This window comes from Trichosurus vulpecula, chromosome 4 (assembly GCF_011100635.1).
Source record: "Trichosurus vulpecula isolate mTriVul1 chromosome 4, mTriVul1.pri, whole genome shotgun sequence".
Taxonomy (NCBI): domain Eukaryota; kingdom Metazoa; phylum Chordata; class Mammalia; order Diprotodontia; family Phalangeridae; genus Trichosurus; species Trichosurus vulpecula.
Genome location: NC_050576.1, coordinates 154,171,071 through 154,191,823, shown reverse-complemented (window position 1 = coordinate 154,191,823; position 20,753 = coordinate 154,171,071). Strand labels below are relative to the sequence as shown.

Below are 20,753 nucleotides of genomic sequence, written 5' to 3'. Positions count from 1 at the left end.
AATTTTCTCAGAATCTGCTTCCTTTGATTTTTACCCCTAAAGTGATTTCCTCAAGATCCTGCGTCAATTTGGCCTTCTCTGTCCTGATCAGACAAATAACTTAAAACAGCTCCAACTGCTGGTTTCAGAAATTTGCTGCAAAAGAAGAATCTTTACTGTAGTGATGTGTGCTGTTAACAAAAAACCACTTTTTGAATATATCGAGTGCAGAAGAACCACAATTATATGGAAAACTTGGTGAATGAGTTGCTCAGGACAGCAGAAGGCTTGCCACTTTAGACATCAAAAATATCTCTTTTATTAATCATTTTGGATGAAAATCCTAAAGAAATACTATATGCTCCCCCTGCCTTCTTAAAACAGGCATGTGGGTGGCTTAATGGATAAACAGTCAGGTAGAGACAAGAAAATTTGAGTTCAAATGCTAACTCAGATATTTTGTGGCTCTGTGACCCTGGGCAAGTCATCTAACTTCTTGGCCTCAGTATCCTCACCTGCAAAATAGGCAGGTTACATCATAGGACTGTTGCGAGTCGAATGAGAAAATGCTTATAAAATGCTTTGTAAACTTTGCATATTATTATGATCATGATTATTACTTCAGTCATAAGGACTATACTTGTGATTTCACTGGTCTGGGGAACTCTTAGGTAAGGAAACTCCCTCTACCAACGTAGAGCAGCATCTTCCTGGCAACTTCTAATCTTAGACAGTTGCCTAGAGCACTGGTAGATAGGTTAAGTTGCCCAGTTACACAGTCAGACTTGAACCCAGGTCTTCCTGTCTCTGAGGAAGGCTTTCTTGTTATCTTGCCTTTATTCACTACACTCTGAACACACTTAATCTCCTCTCTAGGGCTCAGGGTTATTGTTAGTTAAGGACACCAATAATCATACTCTAAGTACAGTGAGACCCATATTGTCTACTGAAGTGTGCAGGGCTCTTGGCCCTCACGATTCAGCCTGAGGGCCTTTCTGAATTGTCCTGTCAGAGGTTCATAGTTTTAAAATGTCTTTCCTTCTGTCAGGATATCAGCAATCACTTCTCACAGCTGTCAGCATGCCTGGCCATGCCCTCTCTTCTCTTCTAAGCCACTGTGGGTTCCAAGAGCCAAGTATGTAAGCTTGTTAGGGTCTTGTGTAAGTAGGCTCTGACTACTGGCCTGAGAGGCTTCTGAGGATCTAGAGTCAACACTCATATATTAAGTACCTACTATGTGCCAGGCATTATGCTAGGCCCCGAAAAGACAATGTCAAAAATATAACAGTTCTTGCTCTCAAGAAGCTCACAGCCTGGCCTGGAAATACATGTATGTATGTATGTATGTATAGGTATATGTGTGTACACACACACACACACACACACTCTCACACACACTGAAAAGAGACCAACAGGCTTCATCAGACTGCCACAAGGGTTGAACATGCAAAAAAGGTTAAGAAACCCTGATGAAGGTGATCTTTGAGCTGAACCTTGAAGGAAATTATGAATCCTAAGAGAGAATGGTGTGTGTGTGAGGGGAGTATATTTCAGGCATGGGAGAAGAGCCAATGTAAAGGTGTTGAGACCAAAGATGGAGAGCCACGTGTCAGGAATGATAGTTTGGTTGGATTGTAGAGTGAAGAATGGTACTGTGTAATAAGATTAGAAAGGCAGGTTGGGGTGAGACTGGGGAGGGCTTTAAATGCTAACCAGAGTAGCTCATATTTGCTCCTATAGGTAATGGGGAGTCAGTAGAGTTTATTGAGTCAGAGAGTGAATGTGGGCAGATTTGACCTTTAGGAAAATCACTTTAGTAGCTGTGTGTAGTGTGACTTGGGGTACAGAGGAGAGACTTGAGGCAGGAAGGTCAATTAGAAGGCTATTGCAATTCATTCTATGAGTGAAATAGATGACCTCTCATACATATTCAGTGAAAACTGTTTTGGCTATTCTGAAGAAACATCTACTTCCTAGCCCTCTGCTGTGTTTTGGGTGGGTGAGATTCTTAGATAACAAATTCCTCTAAGGTGAGACATTAGTATTCTAAAGTGGAACCCCATTCCAGCACAGCTCATTATAGACATTGACTCAGTCACGCCATAGGTTCCATCGTGATCTTGGGACATAACTACATGCAGCACAGTCTAGACATAACATGATTAGTGTGTTAGTCCTGTACCTGAAAACCAGTGTTATGAAAGAAGGTCCTCTGTACCACAAAATGATGGCTATTTTAGAAACGATTCAAATACTCCCAATAAAGAGCATAGAACTCCTTCCCTAAAAAAATTAGTAATGAAAAAAAACCACCCCAGTGTCTCTCTCATAATTATAGAGGGAGAAAATATCCAAGCCCTTTTAGAACAGACCAAAGTGCTATGATCCATAGGAGGCTGTTTTAATAAGCTCTACAGGTCTGAGAGCCTGTGGTCTCACCCATCCTGTAAAAAGAAGTACTAGATGTCAGAACAGAAATTCTCCAAGTGTGGTTTGGGTGGCCTCGTTGGCTCCTGCAGAATTCCACAGGTGCTCCATCGGCTGTTCTCTCCTAATATTAATGTTTATAATATGAAAATGTCTGTATTTTAGTTTCTGGAAAGAATTAATTACTTAAGATATTTAAGGAAAAAATAATAACTAGAAATCACCTCATTGGTTTCTCATAAAAAAAAAAACAGTCTTTTGTCCCCTGGCCTAGTCTTACATATAGATTAAAAGAAAAGCTCCAACACGACATGATCTGATAGAAAAAGGGTTCTTTGATCAAAATTATCTGCCCTCTATTGCACTGAAATGATCACCATTATCTTCACAAGAAACTTGTATATTTTAATTGGTTTAAGGCATCCTGCTGCCTTTGAGCTATAGTACCATGCTCTGATACAGTTAACCAGTTAACACGTTAGCATGGATTAATATATCTAATTAATTCAGTGTCATTTAGTAGAGTACATCATCCAGAGGGAACAGAATGATAGGGAGGAAGCAAAGGTCTCCTACATGAACAGAGAAGAGGAACTGCAGGAAGGACTGGTGGAACAGGCTGGGTGTCAGGGAGCAGCCCTGCGGTACTTGGGGAGTGATGGGATAGCGAGAGCATGAGAGGGGGTATGGAGTGCTGAAGGACAAACCAGGCCATAGGGCCAGTCAGGTGAATCTCATGAATTCTGAGTAGCATCCTCTGTGGTAGACAGAGGACTGGTTAGGTGGTCAGCATGAGAGAAGCCTAATGCTCAAGATCTCCTTCCTTTGCTTCCAAGGTGAGGCTGGGTAGCAGCCCAGGCAATTACTCCCTACCTGTTAATAAAATAGTAAGCCAACAACCATGCTTGCCATGTCCTAGGCACTGTGCTACGTGCAAAGATACAAATAATGACCAAAAAAAACCAAAAGCCCCTAGCCTCGAGGGGAGACAACATGTAAGTAACTAGGCACGTATAAAATATATTCAGAGTCAGTTAAGGTAATCTGAAAGCGGAAGACATAAAATAAATTTTAAAAGAAATCTGTTTAATTTTAAAAATTGAAACACCTCCCATTTCTGCTGGGACACTGTCTCTAAAAACTAACAACAAAACCCACTCCAAAACTAATCATTTCTTTCCTCCTTTTTGGCACTGGGGAACAGCCCTTAGAACTTCAACAGTGGAAATATTCTGAAATTGCTACCTTTCTAAAAGGAGGAAGAACCAGTTGAGGTAGCTAGTTGGGGCAGTGGTTAGAGCTCTGTGCCTGGCCTCAGGAATATCCGAGTTCCAACGTGGCCTCGGACACTCACTAAGCTGTGCCACTTAACCTGTCTGCCTCAGTTTTCTCAGTACAATAACGTTATCTACGTTGCAGAGTTGTTGTGAGAGCGATTTGTAAAGTGCTTCAAGCAGTGTCTGGCACACAGTAGGCACTATATAAATGCATATTCTCTTCCCCTAGCACAATGCCTGGCGCTTGGTAGGTGTTTGATAAATACCACCTTCTACCTGAAGTCTTCCGTGATCCTCCTTCCTCCCACTCCAAATGGCAGTGCCCTCCCTCTCAAACGACTTTATATTTAACTATTTTGTCTTTATTTGTATATATCTCTTTAAGTTTATTTTGCCTGTGCTTACATATGTACTTTTTGTCTCCCCTGTTAGAATGTATGCACATTCCTTTTAAATAGGGTTTCGTTCATTATATTTGTATTGCCAGTGCCTGGCACAGTTCCTGGAATGTAGTAGGTGCTTAATAAACATTTGTTGTTGGATTGAATAAAGACTTGTTGACTGATGACTGACGTATCTGCGACCTTTGACCCTACTGACCATTTCCTCCTCCCTGACTAATGGATGAAGCATGCTGCCCACCTCCTGACAGAGAAGGGGATGGGCCCCAGGTGCAGAGGAAGACATATGTTTTTGGGCACAGCTAATTCTGCTTTCACACCCCCCTACCTCCTAACTACCCCCTGCCCTTCACTCACCCCAAAGAAAAGACACATTACAAGTGTTTGTTTTGTTTTTCATTTGGGTGACAGAAGGTAAGGGTCAGGGGGACTTAAGGGAGTTGGGAAAGTTTACTAAAAAAGAAAAATAAAAGAGGTTCTTTGTTGGGGGGGGAAGGGAAAAAAGAAATTTACATAACTTTATCACACATTTAAAAGGAACAGCAAACTGTATATAACAGATTTGCAGTTTCACGCGTAATCATCTTTTATTCCATATATGAAAAATAAAATAAAATTTTTAAAATGCATGGAAAAGAACAGAAGGAAAACCAGAAGGAAATACTATAGAGAAGCAAGATAGCTTGGAAAATAACATTGTTGGAAGCTATTTCATCATCACTCATTTACTCTTCAGCCTCTCCGTATCAGCTATTTCCCTCCTCCCTTCAAATACGCCCAAGTCTCTCCTCTCCTTAAAAAACCTTCACTAGACCTTAGAATTCTTTCAGGAGGGATCTCATATTTCTCCTCCCTTTCTCAGCCAAATTCCTTGAAAAAGTTGTTTACACTCACTGTCTCCACTTCTGTGACCCTTTGGAATCTGGCATTTGACCTCATCTCTCGGTGTAAACCTTTTTATGACATCCCAACTGCCAAATCCGATGTTTCTTTCATAGGGTGTTTCTCAATCTAGTGCATCTGGCACTAATGACCACGCTCTCCTCTCAGATCTTTTCTCCTCTATGCAGTTTTCCTCTCTCTTGGTTCTACCTGTCTGACTACTACTCCTCTATCTCTTCTGCTGACCTATCATCCACATCAGCCTTCCTAACTGGGGGGGCATCCCATGGTTCTCTCCCACGCCCTCTTGTCTCTCTATGGTCTCTATCAGTAACCTCATTGATCCCCATGGAGTTAACCATCATTTCTATGTGAGTTATTTCACAGAACTATATAGCCAGCTCTAGTACCTTTGATGAGCTGAAGTCCCACGTCACCAATTGCCGACAATGCCTACGGGACATTTTAATTTGTTATGTTCCAGAGAAATGTTAAATTGAACACATCTAAAACAAAACTCCTTATCAGTCTACCTCGCTAGGGCCCAGGCCTTCCTGTCTTCCAAACTTTCCTGTTTCTGTTAAAAGCACCACCATCCTTCCAGTGTCTCAGGCTCATCATCTCAGCATTATGCTGGGCTTCCTCTTCCTCACCTCATGCATCCAACTGTCAGATCTTGCCATTTCTACCTTTACAAAATCTCCCACACTTGATGACTTCTTTCCACCCACTTGGTTACCACATTTGTTTAGGTCCTCATCATCTCCCACCTAGACTATTGCAACAGCCTCCTAATTGGTCTCTCTGCCTCAAGTATCTCATCACTCCAGCCCATCCTACACACTGCTAACAAAGTAATTTTCTTTAAATGCAAATCAGACCTTGCCTCCCTTACACAACCAACTTCCTATTGCCTCTGGGGTCAAAAATAAACTCCTCTGTTTGGCTTTTAAATTCACGAACGTATCTTGCCAGCTTCAACAGACATTATCCTCACGTACTTTGAGATCTACCCAAACTGACCTTCTCTCTGTTCCTTATTCATGAAGTTCCATCCTCCATTTCTGTACCTTTTGCATTGGATATTCCCCACATCCGGATGTCCTTCCTCCTGAAATCTTCCACCTGAAACCTTTCTTGCCAACCCCCTTCCCTTGCCCCTCCAAGGCTCCAAGTGCTAATACTCTCCCCTTCCCTATCTACCCTCTATCTAATCCCTCCTTCCCTCAAATCAAAGTCAACTGCACGTCATGTCATCATTTCCCTGATGTCATGGTCCTCTTTGAGAACGAAGGACAAACCCAACAACAATAATCTTGTATCTAAATACATTGTGCGTGTATATTATATATGTGCCCACATGTTTATTATGTATATATTTTTATATGTAATTGTTTTTCTCCCATTAGAATGTAAACTCACTGCAAGTAGGGATTGTTTCAATCTTTTTTTTTTTAAACTGTTTCAATCTTTGTATCCCCAGTGCCTAACATAGTGCCTGGCACATAGTAGGTGCTTAATAAACATTCTGTCGATTGATTGAAGTTATCATATACTTTAAAAGAAAAGCAAGCTGTACTTGAGAGTGACCTGTAGTTTCATGTGCAATCCTCTTTTCATCTGTTCTGTTTTGTATACAGCAATGCTGTCCCCCAGGCCTGTAATGCTTTCCCTATTCCCTTGAGCCTTCAAGTTCACCTTCTACAGGAAACCTTTCCTGACCCTCCTCAATGCTAGTGCCTTTCCTCTGTCGATTATTTCTAGTGTGTTTGTGTGTGCACGCACATCTATCTATCTACCTGCCTACATACCTATCTACCTACCTACCTACCTATCTAGTACACAGCTGTCTGCCCCATTAGACTGTGACCTCCCTGAAAGCGAGGACAATTTTTCCCTTCTTTTAAAAATTCTCAGTGCTTAGCATAGTATTTGGCATACCACAGGTGCTTCATAAAAGCTTTTTGACTTCATTTTGTCTTAAGTTCAAAATTAAAAAAATTTTTTTTTAAAAGTCCCTTCCCTTCTCTGAGTTTTCATGACACCCTCTCCTGGCTCTCTTCCTGCTTGTCTGGTTGCTGCTCCAATCTCCTTTGCTGGATCTTCCTCCATGAGGAAAGGTAGGCCAGTGTAAAGAGCATTGTGAGTTGGAAGATGTGGGTTCAAATGCTGGCAGTCATTTAATACCTGAAATAACCTTGGGCAAGTCATTTAATCAGTCTAGGCTTTAGCTTCCTTATCTGTAAAACTGAGGGGGCGGGGAGGGGCAGGGCAGGATGGTAGTTATTGGACTAGATGGCCTCAGGGGGTTTTCCAGCTGTAGTTCTATGTCCTGACTCCTAATTGCGGGCATCCAACACAGCTCTATACTGGGCCTTCCTTTTTCCTTTTATACTTTCTGGCTCTAAATCTATGATCTTATGACCCTTTCTTGGTGATCTCATCAGGTCTCATGGATTCAATTATGATCTCTAAGGCAGATGACTCCTAGCTCTAGTGTCTCTCCTGAACTCCATTCTCACATCACCAAATACATATGAGACATCTCCAAGTGGATGGGACGGCCTGTTGTGGCAAATGAATTAAAATAGGCTGTTCAAAAGAGAATTTATTATTCCCCAACTGATAAAGGCTCAAAGGATATGAACAGGCAGTTTTCAGAGGAAAAAATTAAAGATATCTATAGTCATATGAAAAAAATGCTCTAAATCACTATTGATTAGAGAAATGCAAATCAAAACAACTCTATCAGATTGGCTAATATGACAAAACAGGAAAATTATAAATGCTGGAGAAGATGTGGAAAAATTGAAACACTAAATGTGTTGTTAGTGTAGTTGTGAACTGATCTAACCATTTTATAGCCAAAGGGCTATAAAAATATACATACCCTTTCATCCAGCAATACTACTTCCAGGGCTGTATCCCAAAGAAATAATAAAAATCGGAAAAGGACCCACATGTACAAAAATATTTGTAGGAGCTCTTTTTATGGGAGTCAAGAACTGGAAATTAAGGGGATGCCCATCAACTGGGGAATGGCTGAACAAGTTGTGGTACATGAATATGATGGAATACTACTGTGCTATAAGAAATGATGAGCACGTGTACTTCAGAAAAACCTGGAAGACTTACATGAACTGATGCTGGGTGAAGTGAGCAGAACTAGGAGAACACTGTACATAGTAACAGTCACATTGTTTGATGACTGACTTTGATAGACTTAGCTCTTCTCAGCAATGCAAGCACCTAAAACAACTCCAAAAGACTCATGATGGAAAATGCCATCCACATCCAGAGAAAGAACTATGGAGTCTCAATGCAGATCAAAGCATACAATTTGCTCTCTTTTTTTGTTTTGTTTTTTCTTTCTCATGCTTCCTCTCATTCTTTCTAATTCTTCTATACAACATGACTAATGTGAAAATATGTTTAATAAGAATGCATATGTAGAAGTCTATATCAGATTGCATGCCATCTTGAGGAGGGGGGAGAGGAGGGAGGTGGAGAAAATTTAAAACTTATGGAAGTAAACACTGAAAACTAAAAATAAATATATAAATTTATTTTTTTTTTAAAAGAGAACCCATTATCTTTTCACCAAAACTCACCTCTTCAGTAAAACTTCAGTATTTTTGCTGAGGCTACCATCAGCCTTCTAGAAACTAAAGTTTACAACCTTAGAGTTTTCCTGGATTCTTCACTTTCCCTTCTTCCCCTAATTGCCACTCAATGGCCAAGTTTTATTGGAAGTATTCCCTCACCCGGACAACTGCAATCCCCTGTTAACTAGTCTCTCAGTCTCAAAACTCTCTTCTCTCAGATCCATCCTCCACATAACTGATAAATTGATACTCCTAATGAAGCTGCCTGATCTGATCACGTCACTCCCCTGTTCAAGAAGCTTTAGGGGCTCCCTACTGTTCCTAGAATTAAATAGGAACTATTCTGGTTGGTACTGAAAGCCCTTTGCCATCTGGCTGCAACATTTTTTCCAAGCTGATTTCACATTACTCCCCATCATGCACTATATAGTCAAGCCCAAATGGGCCACTTGCAATTCCTTATATACGACATTCCATCTGCTATCCCCATGCATTTGAACAAGTTGTTCCTTATGTCTCACCCCTACCCAGTACAATCCCCCTCAGGGCTATGCCCAAGGGCTGCCTTCTTCCTGAGGCCTTTCCTGACATTCTCTCTCACCTTCCTTCAACCCGTTGATTTATCAGTGTGAGATGACAACTTCATCTCCTATAGAACGTAAGCTCTCTGATGGTAAGGATTGTTTTGGCTTTTGCCTTTGTATTGCCAGGGCCTGGAGTATAGCAGACACTAAAGAAGTGATTATGGAATGAATAACAGCAATGGGATGTTAAATTGACACAGATCAAAATGGATTCAGATTGAACCTTACTTCATATTACAGACACATACCGCCTTTTAAATCAGCTGAAGCCCCCACGTACTGAAAGTTATCCATATTAATGACATCAATGATAGGTGACACAACCCGGGTCTTGTCCTAAAAATAAATATTGAATTTGGGGGAAAAAAACCACAAGTAAATAAGTTACTCAAAATGCAACATAGAGAAAAGCTTTACTAATGTTACACAGAAATAACGCAAATCAACGAACCCATTATCTAGCAGGCCCTTTTGGTGTATACACATTAAATGTTCATTCCTTGCCTCCCTCGCATTTATGTTATTTGTTGCCATTTGAATACCATACTGATAATAATTCATTGAAAATAAAAACAAAATAATCTCTGCTGGATGATTCAGATATTCACCTGCCTGAAGGCAGAGGGCTGGACTAGGCTATCTTTCCAGATACCTTTTCTTGTGACATAAATTAATGGAGCTTTCCAAAATGTCTAAATTATCGTCAGAAAGTAGATTTCATTTTGACAGAATTTAGGCTCGACCTGAACTAATTGAATTCAACAGTGTGTTAGCCGATAGGAAACAGAAGCAAGGACGCCACTCCTTGGACTTACAATCTGATATGAACACGCAGGCAGCACAGAGATGCAGCCATGCGAAGAACAAACTTCCATGGGCACATCTGTGATATGAAACGTGATAAGTGGCGGTGACAGAAAATGAACAAGGCAGCCTGTCTTCCCAGGATTTTATGAAAATATTTTCTTAGTCGTTTCACATCCTACTGCTGTCATTTTCTTGATAAGAGTTCATAATGACTTTTAATTGCTGACCTTTCCAAATTTTGACGTTAAACTGACATTGACTGCAAACGTGAAACAGTAAGACTCTGCTTAGCTTGGAAGGACAACAAAGTTAATTTTCTCTCTAGAGCAATTAATTGAAGGGCCGTTTTGTTAGCCAGAAGGATGATAAAGGACTTGGTCAAACAAATTAATAAGGAATGCTTGGTAATGCCAAGCAAGGACTTGGTAGTGTGGCAAAGAGGGCTAGGAGTCTTCTGAACTGTCTCAAAGACGGACATTTTCAAGGAAGAAAATTAAATCATATATAGAGGGTGGGGAGATAGGGAGAGGAAAAGAATCATGGAATGATGGGCTGAAAAGAGTAAGAAACAGTTGAAATAGAAAGACACAAGTCATCATTTGGAATTTTGAAAATACTACACTTAATTTGGGGGCAACTAATAGTCAATTTTTGAAGCTTATAGGTTTTGAGAAGGACTTTTGGTGGTAAAAATTCTGCAGACTGCATAGACTGACCTATGTTCTGTCTAGTTCTGGCAGAGCTATTCTGAGACGAGAGCCGCTTACTTGATCATTCTTCTTCATAAGAGGCCTAGAGGGAGGCATTATAAGCAGCCACCTAGAGTCCAACACACAGAGATGCACAAGGGGCACTTTCTAAAATTACGATTAAGGCCTGCCACGATCTAAATTCTCTAAGATGGAGAGGACAGAATACTGATGGCTGGAGTAGACATAATATTTTTCCTGTAGTCTCTGATGATCTATTAGGGACTTCTGTTTATTTTGGCAACTGTTCACATAAGTCACTAACTTCTCCAGTAAACTAATTGTACCGCAAAGAAAAGATCCCCCCAGAGTAAAGATAATAATGAAATGATGATGATATAATAGTAATGATAACTCACATTTATATATAGTGTTTTATGGTGGGCAAAGTGCGGTACAAATATTATCTCCTTTTATCTTTACAACAACCCCGTGAGGTAGGCCTTATTAGGCAGCTAGGTGGTGTAGTGGTTAGAATGCCAGATTTGGAGTCAGGAAAAATACTTACTAGCTGTGCCACTGTGGGCAAATCTCTTAATCTCTCAGTCTCGGTTTCCTTATTTGCAAAATGGAAATAATATTTAATAGTGCCAGCTTTCTAGGGTTATTGTAAGCATAAAATGAGATAATATTTTTAAAGTGCTCTGCAAATATGAAAGTGCTACAGAAATACTATCATTATCATCCCCATTTTACAGATGGGGAAATTGAGGCAGACAGAGGTTAAGTGACTTGCCTGGGGCTATACATCTAGTAAGTGTCTGTGGCAGGATATGAATTTGGGTTTTCCTAATTCTAGGTCTAGGGATCTGTTTACTGCACCACCTTTAGAACCAGACTCTGCTATCAATATCATACAGTCATTTCTTTTGGAACTCAGATGAAAAACACAGGATCGGCATCATAAGAAGTTCCATGGGGTTAGAAGCCAGAAAGAAAAGTAATCATCAAAAGTGGAACGGGCAGAACTATTTGTGACAACACTAGAATTGTCCTAAGTGTCGTCACAGATTTGCAGAGTTGGAAGGGCCTTCTGAGGTCTAGTACCCTATACGACATGGCCCATGAGTGGCCAGCAAGCCTTTGTTTAGAGTCTTAAGGCAGAGAAGTGGAGCGAAGTAGCTCCCTTATTAGAAGAGTGAAACCCACTTCAATCTTAAAACCACCACTCAATTAAGTCAATTACTCACCACTTTGAATAAAATGTGAATTTGTTAACATTAACATCTTAATCACCTGACATTTTGATCACCTGTGCTACTTGTTTAAGGTTTACAGTTTTGGCATGGAGAATTCCATGTCACTTATGCCCATGAGTACCCTGGTTATAATTTCAGTTGCAGAGCTAGAGTAGTGATTGACATCTTGCTCATGTCGTGACCCCTTGATCCCCCACCAATGCCTTCCATAGTTACCCAAAGACAAACTAGTCCTATTTTTGTACTTTCACAATATCCTTTTTTTTTTTTTTATTAATCTCTGGCAAATTTCTTGTCAAGCATTTGTGGTGAATGAGGAATTAAGCAGAATGGGAAGCATGGCAGAAAGAGAAATGAGGGGATGCCAGAGTAACAATGTTAGTTGCTGTGAGACAGGTGTCACACTCATGGGCCAGGGGCTGCATGTGGGCCACAGTGATCCTGAATGTAGCCCAAACTGCATGAAAATGTAGATGGGAGATAAGCTAACAAAATAAATAAAAATATAATGAAATACAGATTTTAAAACTAAACTTATTTGTGGCGTTTAGGGATCCTTACAATACAGATTAGTGGCTTCTACTTAAGTCTGAAACCACTGCTCTAAGACTCAGAGTACACATGAGGTAAATCAGCAGGTGACCTATTGATGGGTGGTAGACCCAACTAGACTCCTTTCCTTTCTCTTTGCATCTGTCTTTGGGTGCTTCTAGGCAAGAAGGATCACTTGTCACGGGCTTGCATAACTCAATGAAACTATGAGCTATGCCGTGCATTGATGAGCCAAGATGGATGGGTCATAGGGAGAGTTCTGACAAATGGGGACACGCTGGAGAAGGAAATGGCCAACGACTCCAGCATCTTTGCCAAGAAAACCCCAGAAACAGTACTGGGCCTGGCTATGGTTCACAGGGTCATGAAGAACTGAGCAAGAGCAAGAAGTCAAGAAGGGGGTATGGTAGAAAATGGAGCCCACGTGGGCTGAAGAAAGTAGTTGCATGGTGGAGGCTATTGTCAGGACTTGTTTCTTACCTGAAATACTCATAAAGACTCCTTCTAGCTGTAGCCTTTCCCTGAGGGTAAATAAAGGCCTTGACTCCATCCCTAATAGATTACTCCATAGTTCACCCTAAAACTTCAAGTAAATAAAAGAGAGCCTCCCAACAGAACAGAACTGCTGTAAATTAAATGGAGGCTCTGACCCTGCCTTCAATCCCAACAGGTGAGAGTTCTGACTTGCTCCTTCCCTCCCCTAGCTAGAATTTTTTTTTATTTGATATAATTATTGATATAATTGATATAATTAAATGAATGCCACCAAAGGTATTTCTTGCCTCACTTCACCCAACATAAACAAACATTGTGAACTGAGTGGCCCTCCAAGCCTTTACACCTTAGGGCTCTTCTTCACTCACCTCTGCTACTCTCTCCAGGAGGGGCTCCAGCCAGTGCTCATTGCATTCACAATGACTGTCCAAAAACGTCAGGACTTTAGCCTGTGCTGCATCCGCCCCTCGGACCCGAGAGCGCATCAAGCCTGTCGGGGAGAGTTCAGAAGCTTGTCAGGGGAGGGAATCTATATTCTCTGTGAAAAACAACAAAAGTAATGTACACTAGCAGACACCATCTATACATTTCCCCCCACAAAACCTTTACAGGTAACTTGCAGGGCTAGAGGTTTCACATTCTGTGTCAGGCTGGAAGGATCAATACCACCCTGTGGTCATTGGGACAGAAGACTGTTGGTAGCTTTTTTTTTTTTAAAGGTAAAGAACCTACAGAGAGAACAACTGTCTTCTGAGAAAGGCTGTCACATAATTAAAAGCAGATGGATATATCAACAGAAATAATAATTAAAAAACTGTCTTGCAAAGAGCGGGTTTGCTCATTAACTGGGCTCAGAGACCTGTTATCTACACACTTGAAGTGTCAGTAACTACTGATCTTTCATAGTGCTAATATGATGATAGAAATTGCAAATTTTTCTTCTAAAATTTAACATATATCAGCTTTATATATGTATCATATGACGTGTATACACATGCTATGATATGTATATGTAGGTGTGTGTATTCCGACATTAAGATTCAGTTATAAGGCCCCTTTGCCATAACACAAAATCAATTCTGTTGCGTGTCAAATCATGCAATTGTAGACTGCGACGTAGAGCAGAAGTTGTCAGACATGTGGCCCCACTGCATGAGGCCCACAACACTGCAGAGTAAGGCAGGAACCTAATTAAAATGTAATTGGAGAAATATTACCAAAATAAATAAAATACAATAAAACACAGATAACACTATATTACACTTTAAAACTAAGTCAATATACAGCCCTCAGGGATCCTCATGTATGGATTCTTGGCTCCTGCTTCTATTTGAGTTTGACACCATTGTAATAGAGCATGTATCTCTTACTATTACAATAATTTCCTTCAGAACAACTACACTTGTTCCCTGACCCCACAGTCACAATGGATTCCTACTGCATATACTGGCCTTCATATATAAATTGTGCTACTGATTCACTATCAGAAGGGCAGGACATATTTTAAGTGTTTCCCATCCACCCCGCCCCTGGAGCGAGATGCATTTTCTCTGATGCTTAGTTGGCCCTTCTTGTGACAAGGCACACCTTCCTAAGTGAGATAGTCTTTGGTCCTGAAACAAAGGGAACTATGTTGGCTCCACCTGAAGGTCAAGTTCATGAGCTTTGTCTCAGTAACACAAACTCAAACCCACTAAATTACCTGGTTACACACAAAAGATTGACTATTTATATGTACTTTACAAGCCTTGACCAAAATCTGATTCTTTTTGTGCTGACTGGGGGTCTCCCCATTTGAATTATGCCACTCACCAAAATTGTGAACAAATGTACACATTAAGACGGGGTTCTTAACCTGACATCCACGAATTTGTTTTTTAAATAACGTGGCAAATGTATTTGAAATTATAATTGGTTTCCTCTGCAAATCCTAGATGATTAATTTATTCATTTTAAAACATTATTCTGAGAAGAGGTCCATAAGTTCCACCAGACTGTCACAGGGGTCTGGGACACTAAAAAGGTTAAGAATCGCTGCCTTAAAAGCAATCTTTTAATTTCTAAATATTTTATCCCAATAGCACTCACTGAAAAAAGCGGCTATTAATTTTGTTACTATATTAAATTATCAGTGCGTAAAAATAATAATTTTTGTCACTTTACTCCTTTGTAGTGGGAAGCAGAAAGTAGTTTCCAAGATAGGAAAATAGGTCTCAGCTTCGGTAGATAATAAAAATCATAAAGTAAGGTATCTTTTTATCTAGGTTGTTTGAAACATGAAATGGAGCATCCAGTCATAGAATTCTGATTTGTTTGAGGCTTTGGAAAGTGATCTGTTTCAAAGAGGAGGCATTGAGCATAATATGTACTTTCCAAACCAAGAAGATTGACTAGGATACAGAGTTAATGAAGCCCATGTAACAGGTTCAATCCATTTATGGACTCTTTCAGTGTCACATGGTGGAGGGGAAAATTTCTTCCCTGGACATAGCTTTGACCTCTAATCCTAACTGGTTATCTTGTAAATGGGCACTACTGGCCCCGGGGGGGAAACAGAAGACAGAATCTTAGCTCTGTCATCTTTGTGTAGGATAGTCTTCCATAGAAAACTCGACAGCTAAGAAATGTCTCCAAACTGTGAATGAACAAGGTATCCAATCATCAGGCTCCCAAACAGCTCTGAGAAATGAGCAGCTGACTGGATGTTAATTGCACAGTATTTTAAGCTTCTTCTCTAGATTTTTCCATGTTTTACTGCTGCCTTTGAGAAAATCTTGCTTATGGCTGTCAATAAAGAATGTTCAATGATCCTATCTACCGCACAGGGAAGACTGACAGCAGCTCATAAGGCAGGAGTTTGTAAAACTGAAAAGGCAAACAAAAGGAATGTACTCTCCTTTCTTCAGATGGGTCACTTTCACCTAGTGGTCAAACTCAAACACCATTTATAAATAAAAATCAGATGCTTGAACCAAGAAGCCATTAGGCTTGCCATTTCTTAATCTTGTGGGTTTTCATCTAAATTCTAATACCTGAGGGACTGCTGACTAATAAAGGCTTCCTACGTGATGAAGAAGGGACAATTTTCCAAAAGGGAAAAGGGGAAATCCAAATAGAATTGCTGTTATAATTAAGAGTGAGGTTTTATTATGCAATGGATTAAGCTTTTTATGTACTTATGTGATTTGAAAACAGTTTTGGGTGCTACATACATACACAGACCAGACACAGGAAGCCAAGATGTGGTCATTTTTTCTTAAGCTAAAATACGTTGAGTTCAATAATAACTAAAAATACAGACACGATTTTATACTTTGTTGGCAAAACGAAGCCCTGTGAAAGAGATCAGGCTGTTTAGAAAAATCAGCTAATAATAAACAATGTACCTTCTCGCCGATCATTCTAAGAACCCGCACTTTCTCAATCTTTCCAAGAGAGAGCACCATCCTCAGCTGAAATGAAAAAAAAATCCAGATTTGAAACTGAGCTTTATAAAGATGTGTTTTATTGCAAGTATAATCAGTTCTTGATTATCTCAGGGCTGTTGAACAGCCTGTACATCACACGGTCAGTCATACCTCTGACCCACTTCCCTCCCTTTTGACTATTTACTATTCATTTTAACAGCAAGGGAAAAAAAAATTAGTCATATTACTACGATCATTACTGTAGTCATCTACCAATATGATTCTTTTATAAGATGAGGGGGACTTTTCTTAAGCCACTGAAGAGGGAAGAAAAAATATTATACAATCTTCCATGGGCATGGAATTTATTGGTTCTGAACTGACCCTTCCATCCCCAATCCAACCAACACCCATTAGTCAAATAATGCCTTCTGAAAGCATCACGTAGGACAATGGATTGGACTGCCTTACCTGACTACGGTTCTCAGCAAGGCCGATCTGGCTTCATTGTGGAAAGTGATTACGACACTGGTTGCTGGTAAGTCTACTCGCCACTGCTTTCGCTGACAACCTGAAAATAAAGAGAGGCAACAATCATGAGTAAATCAGAAGATATTAATAATCTCACAAAGGGAGGAAGATGTCATCTAGCTAAGAAAAATGACTGCTGCTGGATTTCACATTTATAAAACTTCTTTATAAACTTTTCCAAGGTAGAGAGGAAAACCAATGTCTGTTGATAAAGTGGGACTTCTTTCTGTTTTGGAGCATTTCTGCATTAAAAATATCATGTATGGTATTTGGCTCTAAAGAGAAGATACCAGACACACCACAGGTAACAATTTCTATTCTGGCCAACAAAGGTGCAGATTTCCTTTACTCTCATCAGGCCATGACCAGATTCCTAGGCATATAGGCTAAACCTAGGGGAAAAAGTGAAGGTGAATAATGAAGAGAAATTTGACATTTTAATCAATATTGCTAGAAGCAATGGAGTTACTTTCAACCCAAATCTTCAAATAGAAGTTAGCCTAAGGAACAAGCCTACCAGGTGAGGATGCAGAACTCTGCTGGGGCCAGACAATTTAGAAACCAAGTCTCAACAAACATGGAAATATTTGTTTATCATTAGTATCTTTATCTATAGGATAAGAATAGAGTAATGAAATTTGGGTTTGTGTGTAATGGCTTGGAAGGACAATACATTGTTGGTGCATTTTTAGTTGAAAAAAAAAAAAGTCCTGAGATTTACCTTCCTTTGTAAACATGCGCTGATGTTGCACTGTGGCACAGATGTCAGTCTGAGCTGTCAAAGTCTATGCCAGAATAGTACAAGCATGTCCTCCCAATTGGCAAGGCTACAAGTACTGTCTGGCAATGGACTGTATTTCTATTGCCCAAGTACCAATTTATCTAAATTCAGAAAAGGTCCATCATCAGAAAGTTAGCTACAAGGTGATTAAGGAGGACTTGTGATTTGCATTATAGAAATGAGTACCTATTCTGATGAAATCAGAGATTTGTTAGAGTACTTGAAAGTCATCAATAGACGATACCACATAGTAAGGAAAGAATGAATAGTCTCACCGGCCTCAAATACAATCTCTTTCATCCTAAGTCAATTGTCCTACGTGGGTTTCGTAGATCATGGATGGTGCTTATGGGTTTCTTAGGTGCAAAGAAAAGATCTGATAATGTCTGGGTGAGGTCCCAGTCGGTCTAAGGAATAAAAGGAGGGAGAAGTGGAGGGAGGGAATTGCTTTTAATGATAAGTCTTTTATAGGAAAGAAACACACAGACTGCATTTGGAGAGCATTAGGCAGAATCAATGGTGGCAACGCTACCACTCTCCACTGCCAACATGAAAAGAGGAGCATACAGATGAATCCCACATGAGTGGATGAGGTAAATGATCCCAGGAATCTTTTACCCTAGTGAATTAATTTTCCAGCAGAGTCATTTGAAAACCACTGATTAATATGAGAAAGAGGGGGGCAGCCTGTTGCAGGTTGCCAACAGTTATTCACTTTTCTTATAGTTTGCCATCATTCAGTGTGAGTACTTCTGCCAGCATTTACAAGGGGTTCATAGCAACTCAAAGTACTGAGGAAGAAAAAAAAAATCTCCCACGGGACCAAAAATTTACAAAGGGTCCTCTCCTCCAGTTTTTAATCATATGCAGCTCACTACCTTTCCATTCCAACCTCAAATGTCTGGCCCATAATTTGACGATATTATGATATCTACGATTTAAATAAATGGGAGTTGCTGGGGGACAAAAGGATGGTAAAAGGGATAAGGATTATCTTTTGAAATCAGACAGGACCAAGAAATATTTAATCAACAAAGAATAAAAGCGGTCATTCTAAACAGGTGCTTGGACAATATCCAGCAAATTTCTATGCATGGGTGCACTGTAAAGGAAAATGTATAGCAGACCCCAGCTAATGTGCACTAACAACTGGGAGATCTCCTTCAGATGAGCAAATTTTGTAAATCAGCAAGAGAAGCAGCACAATTAAAAAGCAATAACACCAGGATCATGGAATGGGCTTCCTCTGTTTATTTAGTTGTGTGGGTAGCTTGGTTTTAATTAATCTTGAGAAGGCAGCATAATGTACCACCAGTCACTCTTCATTAAAAAGAGGAAAAAAAAAAAAGGAATCTGGGTTGAACACTGTACCACGTTATAGCTTCTGGCCACTAAATATTTACTGGAAAGCAAATGTACAGGCTAGCTTTCTTGGTGAGAATCAGCATATTGGTAGATTAAGTAAGCAAAAATCTGCAAGGTTCAACTGTAAACCAATTAACAAAAGAAAAGTCATCTAAAAGGAGCCAATCTATGATATTAATAGGATAAGAACTTCATATTATGAGGAGGCTGGGATATCCAGTGCAATTAGGCCCCACTTAGCACAGTGGGAAGTGGTAAGATGAGTGGGCCAGAAACAGAATGATTTACAAAATGTGGGCTTAGACATCTGCATTGGAATTAAAACAAAGAGAGGAGTATTTCTCATGCCAAGAGCATACAAAGTTGACCCAATCAACCTCATATTCTTTCACTCTCATTCTCTCCCTGCAGGGATCACAGCTTCAATGAGTAACTGAAAGTCAGGAGGCACTAACTCTCGTTGCATTGTTCAGAAGACATGGAGCGAGCATTTTGCATCCTTTCAGAGTGTGTGTGTGTGTGTGTGTGTGCGCACGCACGCGCGCGCACACACCCGTATCATTCTCATTTTCTCTCTCTCTCTCTCTCTCTTTCACATATGGGACAGCCCAAATCTGCTTCTGCTATTCATCAATTATTAAAATACCCAGTGGAAAGACTCTTAAGTGTTTGGATAGGACCTTTAGGGAGGATTTGTGGAAAGGCTTCCCCATGGACAAGAGACCTAGATGAGCGGCTATTTGTACCAGTGTAGGGAGTACTTATTTTGATGAAATCATGCATCCAAAGCACCACAGGTTTAGAGCTGGAAGGTACCTTACAGACCGTCTATTCCTCATTTTACAAGGGAGGAACTAGGTTTGCCCAAGATCACACAGTGGTTTACAAGGACAGGATTTGAACCCCTGTCCTCTGTCTCCAAATCCAGGACTCCTTCCATTGTACTATGTTGACACCAAAGTATTAAATCACATGTATGCATGCACACAAGTGCACACACATTTGTCTCCTCTTAGATATCTGCCACTTGGGTATGCAATTGTGAATCCAGTTTTGCTAGGTACTGTCAGATGTAAATTATAATGGTCATTTCATTTAAATGGGAGAGAGAAAAGGACAGGGAAGAGGGCCATTCATGTCATAACAATTAAGTTAACTAGACGTTAATTTTTAAAAATCATTTTGCCTAATAGAGCATGCACGCACACACACATGCACGCACATGCACACATGCAGTAAGCTTTAATATCCAGCCAAAAATGTCATTGGCTGTAGAAAACTTCTTTATGATGATAAAAAGAGGCTGAAGAATGAGCACATTTATCAGTTAAACAGAGGTATCCCTGACAACCAGTCTTCATCATTCTGTAGCTAGGAAAAGAATGTCTAATAGGAGGGGCAACAATGAATCCTGGTAATTTGACAGAAGCCAGAGTCTAGCTCATATCCACTTTTATACCTGAGCCTTCTCTAATGGTAACTGTTGGTTATTAGAAGTCGGCAAGAGCAAAAGCCTATAATCAGTTCTGTTCTCTGGTGCCAAAAGAGGAAGAATGATTGGCCTAATTCAGTGTTTAGGGACTGCTTGTCAATGATATCCGAGTGATATCTAACAGATCTGTACCTAGGAATTCTGGTGCCTAGGGAAAATTCAGTTTAGAAGATAGGAAGTGGCAGACGTGGAAAGAGACATCAGATATGGGATACAAGGC

The 20,753-nt window shown here is 40.1% G+C and overlaps 1 protein-coding gene across 1 annotated transcript in view; it reads right to left on the bottom strand.

Moving 5' to 3' along the window:
• The window catches only part of GALNT2 (polypeptide N-acetylgalactosaminyltransferase 2), a 258,888-nt gene that overhangs the window by 37,165 nt on the left and 200,970 nt on the right, over positions 1–20,753 (bottom strand). Inside the window, 9 exon segments of the mRNA XM_036755282.1 lie at positions 9,404–9,491; positions 13,326–13,447; positions 16,344–16,361; positions 16,364–16,391; positions 16,393–16,409; positions 16,616–16,645; positions 16,648–16,681; position 16,749; positions 16,836–16,933. Coding sequence (XP_036611177.1) covers positions 9,404–9,491; positions 13,326–13,447; positions 16,344–16,361; positions 16,364–16,391; positions 16,393–16,409; positions 16,616–16,645; positions 16,648–16,681; position 16,749; positions 16,836–16,933 — 436 coding nt within the window.